The sequence below is a fragment of the Xyrauchen texanus genome, chromosome 36, assembly GCF_025860055.1.
Source record: "Xyrauchen texanus isolate HMW12.3.18 chromosome 36, RBS_HiC_50CHRs, whole genome shotgun sequence".
Taxonomy (NCBI): Eukaryota; Metazoa; Chordata; class Actinopteri; order Cypriniformes; family Catostomidae; genus Xyrauchen; species Xyrauchen texanus.
In genome coordinates this window covers 11,083,597-11,094,808 of record NC_068311.1, presented here as the reverse complement: position 1 = coordinate 11,094,808, position 11,212 = coordinate 11,083,597, and the positions used below count along the sequence as shown (strand labels likewise).

At 38.7% G+C, this 11,212-nt stretch overlaps 1 protein-coding gene across 1 annotated transcript; it reads left to right on the top strand.

Annotated features, from left to right (window-relative positions):
- The first annotated feature begins 3,348 nt into the window (after positions 1-3,348).
- On the top strand, positions 3,349-4,323 carry or40a1 (odorant receptor, family 40, subfamily A, member 1). The gene has a single exon (XM_052106586.1). It carries the CDS (start codon positions 3,349-3,351, stop codon positions 4,321-4,323), a length of 975 nt encoding a protein of 324 aa, XP_051962546.1.
- The last annotated feature ends 6,889 nt before the right edge of the window (positions 4,324-11,212 follow it).

Below are 11,212 nucleotides of genomic sequence, written 5' to 3'. Positions count from 1 at the left end.
CAGAGTCAGCTCCAGGCCATGTCACAGCCATGCCAGAGTCAGCTCCAGGCCATGTCACAGCCATGCCAGAGTCAGCTCCAGGCCATGTCACAGCCATGCCAGAGTCAGCTCCAGGCCATGTCACAACCATGCCAGAGTCAGCTCCAGGCCATGTCACAGCCATGCCAGAGTCAGCTCCAGGCCATGTCACAGCCATGCCAGAGTCAGCACCAGGCCATGTCACAGCCATGCCAGAGTCAGCTTCAGGCCATGTCACAGCCATGCCAGAGTCAGCTCCAGGCCATGTCACAGCCATGCCAGAGTCAGCTCCAGGCCATGTCACAGCCACACTAGAGACAGCTCCAGACCATGTCAAAGCCACACCAGATTCAGCTCCAGGCCACCTTTTAATCTCTATGCTAGTCTATTTTTGCTTGAACATTATATAAATGATTTCATTATTTTTATTAAAATAAGAATGAGAAAGTACATTTATTAAGCATTTATAACTTAAAATGAGTTAAAATTGGCTCACTATTTGGCAGATATTGCATGATAGCCTCCTTTTTTATTCATATTGTTATAACTGCACATACATGATTAATTATGCATTTGCAGATGATTTATTAATCATTAATGAACTCCTTTATAAACATTTACAAATGCAATGTTTATGTAAAGTGTTACCAATAGTATATACTGTTATCATCAAAGAAAATAAAAGTATAAGCATGTACATTTGACTTCTGTTTTCTTACGAATTAGTGTGGCAATTAGTATGGGTGACTGGGGTTAATATATATATTTTTTTACAATCTTTTCCCCATATACATGTGAAAACAGACAGTGTCTGTACGCCTTTCTATTTTAAATAAAGATTAACACAAAATGTGTAAGTAAACTGTCTAAGGACAGTGTGATATAAATGAAAGTATACACAATGTCTTTGCGGTGAATTCGGGGCTCAATAAAATTTGGGCAGTGCACAGAAGGTTTTGGTTTAGGTATGTTGCATGGATTGCAGCTTTCTTCGGCGGCTCTGCATCTCACAGACCGGTTGAGAGTGGGGGTCACGATGTGAGCATGGGAAAGAGAACAGTATCTCGCCAACTCAAAAAAAATCACACACAAACTTTTAGCGTTAAATAAAATGTGTGTCGTTTACCTTAAAGGTAGGACACATGTGAATGTGGCTACCTGAAGCCTCCTCTATTTTTCTGTTTGATTTCTGAGTACTTCGTTCAAAAAGATATGACGGCATAGAAATACATCAAGTCTTCAACTACAAACTATTCAGACACTTTTCAATGTATTCACACCCTTTGCAATGACACTTGAAATTGAGCTCAGGTGCATCCCATTTCTCTGGATCATATTTGAGATGTTTCTACACTTTGATTGGAGTCCACCGGTGGCAAATTCAATTGATTGGACATGATTTGGAAAGGAACACACCTGACTATATAAGGTATCATAGCTGAAAATGCATATCTGAGCAAAAACCAAGCCATGAGGTCAAAGGAACTGCCAGCAGAGCTCAGAGACAGGATTGTGTCGAGGCACAGATCTGGGGAATATTACAAAAAAAATACAAAATAAAATGTGGCTATATTGAAGGTTCCCAAGAGCACAGTGACCTCCATAAATGGAAGAAGTTTGGAACAACCAGGACTCTTCATAGAGCTGGCCGCCCAGCCAAACTGAGCTATCGGGAGAGAAGGGCCTTTGTAAGAGAGGTGATCAAGAACCTGATGGTCACTCTGGTTGAGCTGGTCACTCTGTTTTTTTTTTTTTGTCTTTTTGATGAGACGTTAAACTGAGGTCCTGACTCTCTGTGGTCATTAAAAATCTCCCCCATTGGCCCTTCTCAATCATAGCCTCCTAATAATCCCCATCCATTAAATGGCTGTATCACTCTACTTTCTCCTCTCCACCAATAGATGGTGTGTGGTGAGTGTACTTGCGCACTTTGGCTGCTGTCGCATTATCCAGGTGGATGCTGCAAACTGGTGGTGGTTGAGGAGATTCCCCCTATACTAAGTAAAGCACATTGAGTGCCTAGAAAAGAGCTATATAAATGTAAGGAATTAGTGGTAGGGGGCCCCATTTTAAAAATCTGCATAGGGCCCCCAAAATGCTACGGTCAGCCCTTGGTGGAAGTGTGACAATATATGGATGTTTTAAAAAACCAATGCCAATCTCGATAAAAGACAAATTGGAAAAAAAAGCATAGTGATAGAGAACATATTCATAACACAAAAATAGTAAAGCATTATCTGTTTCTGCAGTCAATGGACATTAAACTGCTGAGATGAGAAATTTGATTGGAGGATGATGACATCATTTTAAATTACTGAGCACAAAATATTTTGTTTTGACCGTGTTTGCCTCTATGGGCCACATTTTGTCATCCCTAATTACACCCACAGATGTTAAACAAAAGCTGTATTTAAACATAATAACACTACTAATTAAATACCCACAAGAAACGTTTTTGTTAATTAGTGGAACTTCAATAAAGTAAATGTATTATTTGTTTGTACAACAGTGCTTAATTAGACCCTGATGACTGTGCATCAGTTTTAAAGCCCTTTATAAATCTCTTTCCTTTTAGAACTGGAAAGAGATTTATATGCAGGATTTCAACCCGAAGCAAGATTTCGAGAGATTGGTGGGGATTTTATTTAATTGTTTGTTCTTTGAAGTGCCAGTGGTAGCTTCACTTATCGTGATAATTTTTGTCTCTGTGATGTATGTTACAGTAATGTGTGTCTATTTATGATTGTATGAATGTATGAAAATAAGGTTGATTTTATACCACTGAAATTGAACATTTTATCTAGAACTTCAATGTTAATTTACTCAACAGTTCTGCTTATTTTGTGTTAACAAATGCAGTGTGGGTGAAAATGTATGATGATGTATCTAATAATGGGCAATCCTACCACTTTTAATATGTTCTTAAAAGGATAGTTCTCCCAAAAATTTATTATTATTATTTACTCATGTTGTTTCAAACCTGAATGCGTTTCCATCTTCTGTGGAACACAAAAGGAGATTTTATGCATCTTTTTTTTCTATACAATGAAAGAGAAAGGTAAGTAAGCAGGGCTGGATTGGTAATAATGCATACCAGCATTTTCCCGATGGGCTGACGCACTTCAGAACTAATCAAGGGTGGACTGGCCATCGGGAGAACCGGGACTAATCTAAAATGAGCCTCCGCAGTATGCAGAACGGCCCACAAAATGGCGTCACAATATGATGAAGGGGGCAGCGATATGCAGAAAAGGACAGCGACATATTTTAAACATAAAAAATTAATTGTGTAATAATTTTTCTCTTTTATCCAAATCTGCAGGAGTTCCAATGAATTTTTCAACTGCCTTCAGCAATGGAAACAATACTTTTGATGAGGGATTTTATCTAACTGCCTTCCGTACTTTGGCCAACAAAAACAACCTCATTTTTGGCTTGTCAATTATCTACATAATCAGTTTACTGGGTAATTTTGTCCTGCTTGCTGTTGTACTCATGAATTCCAGCCTACAGAACCCCAAGTACCTTGCTGTATGTAATCTAGCCATTGTTGATATTTCATTTAACAGTGTTATCATTCCTCAAATGGTGCCCATCTTTGTGTTCAACCAGAACCATCTCTCATTTGAAGCCTGCTTTTCCCAAATGTTTTTCATGCATTTTTTTGGTGACATGGAATCTTTTTCCCTTGCTCTTCTGGCCTATGACCGCCTGATCGCGATCTGCTGGCCCCTGCGTTACACAACTCTAAACACCAATCTGAAGATGGGGCTCATAATAGCTGGGATTTGGTCTCTGGTTTTTCTGCTGGATATTTTCCCAGTCTATCTTGCTGCCAGGCTCCAATACTGTGGCTCTAGAGAGGTGCAAAGCTGCTGCTGTGAGCATGGAGCAGTATACAGATTGGCTTGTGCAGATACTTCTTACAACAGGAAACTGGCTACTGCTAAGACAATGGTTACTTTGCTGGGCCCATTGACTTTTATTATTTTAACTTATGTTATTGTGGTGGTTACTGTGCTGCGGATAGCATCCACAACAAAGCGCTGGAAGGCCTTTCAGACTTGTCTCACTCACTTGCTGTTGGTCCTGCTCTATTACATCCCAGTCATCCTCACGTATGTACTAGGGAACCTGCGATTAGTTCAGTATTTGGAACTGTTCACCGCAGTACTGACTGTATCTGTCACACTCCCCCCAATGCTTAACCCCATCATCTACAGCTTAAAGACCGATGAGCTGCGTGAAAAGGTAGTTAAGTTTCTGGGTAAGCCAAAAGTGGCACAGCAGATAATTAACTATTAGACAAATGGTTAAAAATAATTTTCTTTATTCTGAAGAAGGTACTTTTATCTTTAAAGGCATTGCTTCACATTAAGAAGCCACATTAAGCAGAATATATTTGTAAATAATTTCTGTTAGATCTAATGTGTTTAAAACCATTGTGTATGAATATTGCATTGAATAAAATTTTAATGTATGCATTTATTAACTCCTCGCCAATAATAAACAAAATATACTAAATGCTTGCTCTCAAAGCCCAGATGCATTATTATTTTCATATTCATTTAATTCTTGCCCATCAACATCAGTATAACGTAACTCTCCAACTCCAAAAACTGACTTTTGAGTTGGATGATTTGGTTTTGGCAGTTAACTGTGAATCTGCATATCTAGATTTTTTAATTCAGACATTCACAAACATTTAATGTGAGTCAAAATAATAACTACAATATACTTTAAATTAAGATGTCACTGTAAGACCTATTGTTAATAGAAAATCAGACTAATTATGTGAAACTTTTACAGACTTTTTAAAATGAGAGGAGCCTGCAACAACACACACATTAAAGCAGTACTACTGTAAAAATAATAAATAAATGTCAGTAGCCTAAAATGTACATTATTTCATGTGGTACAAAATGGAGTGGTTTATTATTTCATGTAACTGAATCAAGCTAATACATACTGTTGGTTACACTAAAGGAGGCCATTTTTAAAGGTCAGAACAGGTACAAATAAAAGTTTCACCTTTTACAGTGCAGGAAGTATTCAGATATAATTTTTTTTCCACAATACATTTTTAAAATAGGAATGTATGGTCCTTTCCTGGATCATGGTACACAGAAATAATTGTGAGCATCTTCATTGAACATTGAAGATTTCACACTAGAGAACATTGACTGCTCATATGAACATTGAATCATAAAAACAACTTATCAAGGGCGGGGCCAGAAGGGTGGCACGGGGTGGCAGCTGCCCCCTAAATTGAGCTTTGCCACCCCACTTGCCACCCCAACTCGGACCCCGCTCATATCCTGGAGATGTTGTGCAACGGCTTAACTCTTTCATGTCACGCATGGTCCAAAACAACTTTCAAGCCATGTGTGGGAGGACACGGTATTCCGCCTCAGTTGAAAAATACTTTACAATTACTGTTCAAGTACTGTTGTATCTTGCTTATTTACAATGAAACAGCTTCTCTCTAAGTATCTATTTAGTCTGGAATAAGGAAACTACCCAAATAAACATAAAGTACACATTTGGAGTCAATCTGTAATATCATAGGCTTCAAGACTTCATCCTGGAAAAGCCCATGCAACTAATATAAAACACCCTGAAAAAGAATGCAGTGCAATTTGTTAGATCTTGGAGTGTGTAATCCGAAAGATGCATATTCTCATATCCCCATTAGATGGCAGCAAAAGACCAGATCTGCAATTAGCACGTATGCACTTTTTTCATATAAATTTCAAAGTGTATATATGCTATGCTAAAGAAACAAGTGAATGATAAAATGAATGTTAGTAAAATAGCTTGCCAAATTGCCAAAATTCAAATGCAATAGTTGGCAATTAAGTGCTGAATGGTTTCTTAGGCAAAGGACATTCAAATTAATTAAATTAATAATTCTAATCAAATGAAAACATTCAGGAAAGCAGACAAACCAAAAGAACTGGTTGTTTTCAGGTCAAAAAGGAATGAACCAAGATGACGAGACATTAATTAAAATTTTCTCTGTGTAAAGTAAGCATACTCATTAGTAATCAAGCACTCAGGTAATGGTTTTATAAATCTCTTTATAATCTTTATAATAGATGTAACTCTATTATAATGCTATGAGAGGAGCTCTTAGACTTTGTTTTTTTTTTTAAAGAGCAGCTATAAGATCAAGAGAAGGTTAAGAATTTTATAGCTTGTAAAATATTGTTGCAATTACACCCCTGCCATGCTAAATATACTTTTATTGTTGTTTCTAAATAAACAGATTACTAAAGCCATTAGTTGAATTCTTGGGGTTCAGGTTGGACCCCCCTGGCTACAGTGAAGACAATAGCAACACAAAACTGACTTAAACACTCTAAACTCTGATAAAAGCACTGTAACACACAGTTTCAAGTGTTATCATTGTGTTCTTAAGGTGACTATATGTAACCTGGAGTTGGGGTACTCAAGTTCGGACTCCGAGTCATGAGTCCAATTGTAATGGACTTGGACTTGTCACATACTCGGATGAAGTTTTTCTCGGACTTGCCTCGAACTCGAGCCTTTGGCACTCAGGATTTTTTTCCAAGTCCAGCCGAGTCCATGGCATTTGATATGTGATGCAATTAACAAAATAAATAAATAAATAAAAAACGAAACAGAAATAAATGGACACTGTCTGCTAGCAGTTGTAGCACCCATTGATTTCGTAGACCTAGCCAGAGTTTGTCTCACCATTGAGCAAAAAAACCTACAGAACGGCACACTCAGGCAACCAGTACGCTTAAATGTTATTACGGAGACTGCTGTATAACATCGATTACCGAGGTGGCTGACACAATGAACACATAAAGACAAGTATGTAGCTGTGGCAGGGCGGAGGGCGGGGCCGGGTCGTGATCCTACACACCCGGTCCCGTATTAGGCTATTCAAGCCTCTGAGAGGGATAAAGGTCGACTGCAGAGGATTGTGCGGGAGAGAGAGATCGTTTACGGACTTGTCCGTCATGTGTGTTTGTCTTTTAAGTTTGTCATTAAAACTATTATTTACATTCTCAAGCCGGTTCTCGCCTCCTCCTATCCATTGATCCCTATACAGTAGCCAATGTACTAGAAACTACAAAGCAGTTTCGCAGTGGACCTGACAACTGCTAAAATCGCATGTGTCCTTTGTGCAGCCAAGGCGGTTTCATCGTGGTTAAGAACTTCAATAAGTCAAGTCACCCACATCATGTCTCTCACAGTTTACTGAAACAATATACAAATAAATGCCCAAAATAATGCAAAAATGCATTTTCAACAACAAGCTGAAAGAAACCGATCCATGTACTCACGCAACTCGTGAAAATGTAAGCGGGGTGTTTTCTGAATGTTCATTTTCCCCACGAGCACGGAGTTAATTGGACAAGTGTCACATTCAGACAGCTAAACTGCACTTGTTGCATGGTACAAGCACTTAAAGGAATATTCTCTTACTGTGCCTATTGTCCTGTTTTAGCAATTACTGTAACGTCTTGTACTGTTTGCCCACGTTTGCACATGCACCTTATGTAGAAATGTGTAGGTCTTATTTAGTTCTGTTTAGTCTCATGTAGTTCTGTGTTTGTTTTATGTTGTTTCATGTTTTCTTTATGTAGCATGGCCCTGGAGGAATGTTGTTTTGTTTCACTGTGTACTGTAGCTGTATATGGTTGAAATGACAATAAAAGCCACTTGACTTGATCTATCATACTTGGATAGGCACTGCTACTGTATATCATATCCATCAAAGCCAGGTTGCAAATTAAGATGTCCATGGGCTGGTGAAAATGCATATCTATGGCAATATGTGCTAACCAACTGGGCCCCATCTTCACAAAGATCTTCAATAGGTCACTGGAGCAGAGTGAAGTCCCATGCTGCTTCAAACGCTGTCCCTAAGAAACCAAAAATAACACGACTTAATGACTACAGACCTGTCGCCCCTGACATCTGTGGTCATGAAGTCATTTGAGAGACTGGTGTTGGCCCACCTGAAGGACATCACTGTACCTTTCTAGATCCCCTTCAATTTGCTTATCGAGCAAACAGGTCTGTGGATGATGCAGTCAACATGGGATTGCATCATGTCCTGCAACATTTGGACAGACCGGGGACATATGCAAGGATCCTTTTTGTGGACTTTAGCTCGGCTTTCAACATAATCACCCCAGCTATTCTCTAAACTAAGACTTAAACCAACTCCCTGTTCCCATGTCTATCTGTCAGTGGATTACCAGCTTTCTGACGGACAGGCAGCAGTTTGTGAGGCAGGGTAAATTCACTTCCACCACCTGTACCATCAGCACTGGTGCCCCCCAGGGATGTGTGCTCTCCCCACTACTCTTTTCCCTCTACACCAATGACTGCACCACCAAGGGTCCCTCTGTCAAGCTCCTGAAGTTTGCAGATGACACCACTCTCATCGGACTCATCCGAGATGACGATGAGTCTGCATAGAGAAAGGAGGTTGAACGGCTGGCTGTCTGGTGCAGTCAAAACAACCTGGAGCTGAACACGCTCAAAACGGTGGAGATAATTGTGGACTTTAGGAGGAACACCCCAACATTGTCCTGTGGTATCAGTGGAGTCATTCAGGTTCCTGGGCACTACCATCTCACAGGACCTGAAGTGGGAGACACACATTGACATTGTGAAAAAGTCCCAGCAGAGGTTGTACTTCCTTCGCAAGCTGAGGAAGTTCAACCTGCCACAGGCGCTGCTGAAATGGAACTATGCACTTCCAGAGTGAGGAAAAAGGCTGGTAAAATCACTCTGGACCCCACTCACCCAGCCCACTACATTTTTGAACTCTTGCCTTTTGGCCGACGCTTTGGAGCTCTGAGCACCAGAACCGTCAGGCACAGGAACAGTTTTTTCCCTCAGGGTATCCATCTCATGAACAGTTAAATTTCCGCATTGAGCAATAATTATTTGCAATGCACAGTTAAGTCTATTTATATTGTCCAACATATCCACTTCTGCCATTACATACATTGCACTGTACATAATATACTGTATTTTTGTTCTTTATATAACGGATTTGTAATATATTTGCACTATGTGTGTGTATGTGGGTATGTTTGAAGGTGAGTGTATGTACGTATATGCATAATTATTTATTTGTATTATTCTTTTTTTATTTGTATTTTTTTATTATCTATGTCTTGCTGGTGTTTTTGAGATGGAGTGGTGGTGGTGTAGTGGGCTAAAGCACATAACTGTTAATCAGAAGGTCACTGGTTCGATCCCCATTGTCACCACCATTGTGTCCTTGAGCAAGGCACTTAACTCCAGGTTGCTCCAAGGGGATTGTCCCTGTAATAAGTGCACTGTAAGTCGCTTTGATAAAAGCGTCTGCCAAATGCATAAATGTAAATGTTTTTGTATTGTTTTTGTATTGTTGTACACTGGAAGCTCCTGTCACCAAGACAAATTCCTTGTATGTGAAAGCATACTTGGCAATAAAGCTGATTCTGATTCTGATTCTAAAGCATATATTTGTAGTATTAGCAAGCAACACTAAAATATACACGACCAGCAAAACAACTCCAATGGCCAGTTTTTGCTCCACAATGTACCAATCTCAAAATACTAAATTCAGAAATTATTTAGTTATTATTTAGAAGACGTTTTTAGATGACATGGTCCTCTGTTGGAAATTACAATAATACAATTACAGCATTTGTATAATTATAGTAATAATTATGACATTAATTAACAACTAAGCAAAGAAATAAACAAAAAATGCTCAAATTTGACTTTGTCCAAAGTTCTTCTCTGGTCTTTTTGTTTTCAAATACCAAAAAGTATATAAGGCTTCTTTTCAGTTGGTTATTCTACTGTAGGTCTGTCACTTGGTTTGCTTCAAAATTGTTGGTAAAATTGCATTCTGGCTTCTCATCTCATGGTTTTTCCAGATTTCAGTATGGAAATGTAAGATATAAGTAGGTCATATACTGTACATTTATATAATATACCTCTCTTATCCATTAGAGTTTATGTGGCCCCATATAAACTAGACTTGATTTTATTGGCAGCTTCTCCTTTAATAGAAACAACAAATGGAAAAAATGTTTTGTTCAATTCTGTAATAATGAAGGGGGTTATTACAAGCCTTCAATTCATCCATCGAGAGAGAGAGAGAGAGAGAGAGTGATGGGAACAGGCAAATGAAGACTTTGGGGAAACAAGACTTATTTGTGTGCTTTTTATGTAACAGTTTGATTGGCATGGAATAGGGACCCCTATTATATAAAATGTAATGTTGCACTTCAAAACTGACATATAAAAAGATGCATATACCATGTTAATGCATGAACTACTGTATTGTGCTGCTAAGCCATTAAAATAATCATTATTAATGTATACATTCATGTACATTTCACATATACTATTTAAATTTTACTACATTTTAAAGTCTGTGGTACAATGAAACATTCTGCTGAGCTTAAACTTTAGAGAAGTTGAGTAAGAGTTCATTAATACTGTGCAGAGATGTAAGAGCACTCAAAAAGAGCATTGTGAATGTGTGTAATTAACCTAAATTATTTGCTGAATAATACTAGTCGTATTTGACCCGGAAACTTCTAAATAACCTCTGTGGAGAATTCATTAAGAGAGTCTCCAGACCTCTCTGGTACACTTAAATTTTTTTAAATGTTAATTATAATAAATGTTTTGCCTTCCGTTCTAATGTTTGTGTGTGTGTGTATATATATATGTGTGTTTTTCACCAGGGTGTGGATAAACATTCCTGTGAATTCTAATTGTTCAGTAAACAGTGAAATATTGTACGTGTCATCAAGTAGCCTACGCTACAGAAGCATATGCTGTTGGATATATGGCGTATTCCAGCGGCTTTCTCTCCTTCTGCACGCCAACTGCAGATTCGCCCCTGGATGCTTCGACAGTTCTAATAAAGAGTATATTTTCTGCTAAAAGAATATATTTCTTAAAAGAGCACACACATTGATGTTGAATGTATTTTTAAAGATGCATTTTTTTAAAGATGCCTTTCCGTCCTTGTGTGATTCCTGGATGCAATCTTTATCACTCCACCTCCGACGGCCACAGGCTCTGCCTCATGTGTCTGGGCAGCGACCACACTAAGAAAACATTTGTGGATGGCTCATGTGCTCATAGCGAGAATATGACCATGACAACATTGCGGTCATGGATTTCCTTCTTC

Coding starts and splice junctions, on each gene's coding strand:
- or40a1 (XM_052106586.1), top strand. CDS start 3,349: ATGAATTTTTCAACTGCCTTCAGCAATGGAAACAATACTTTTGATGAG.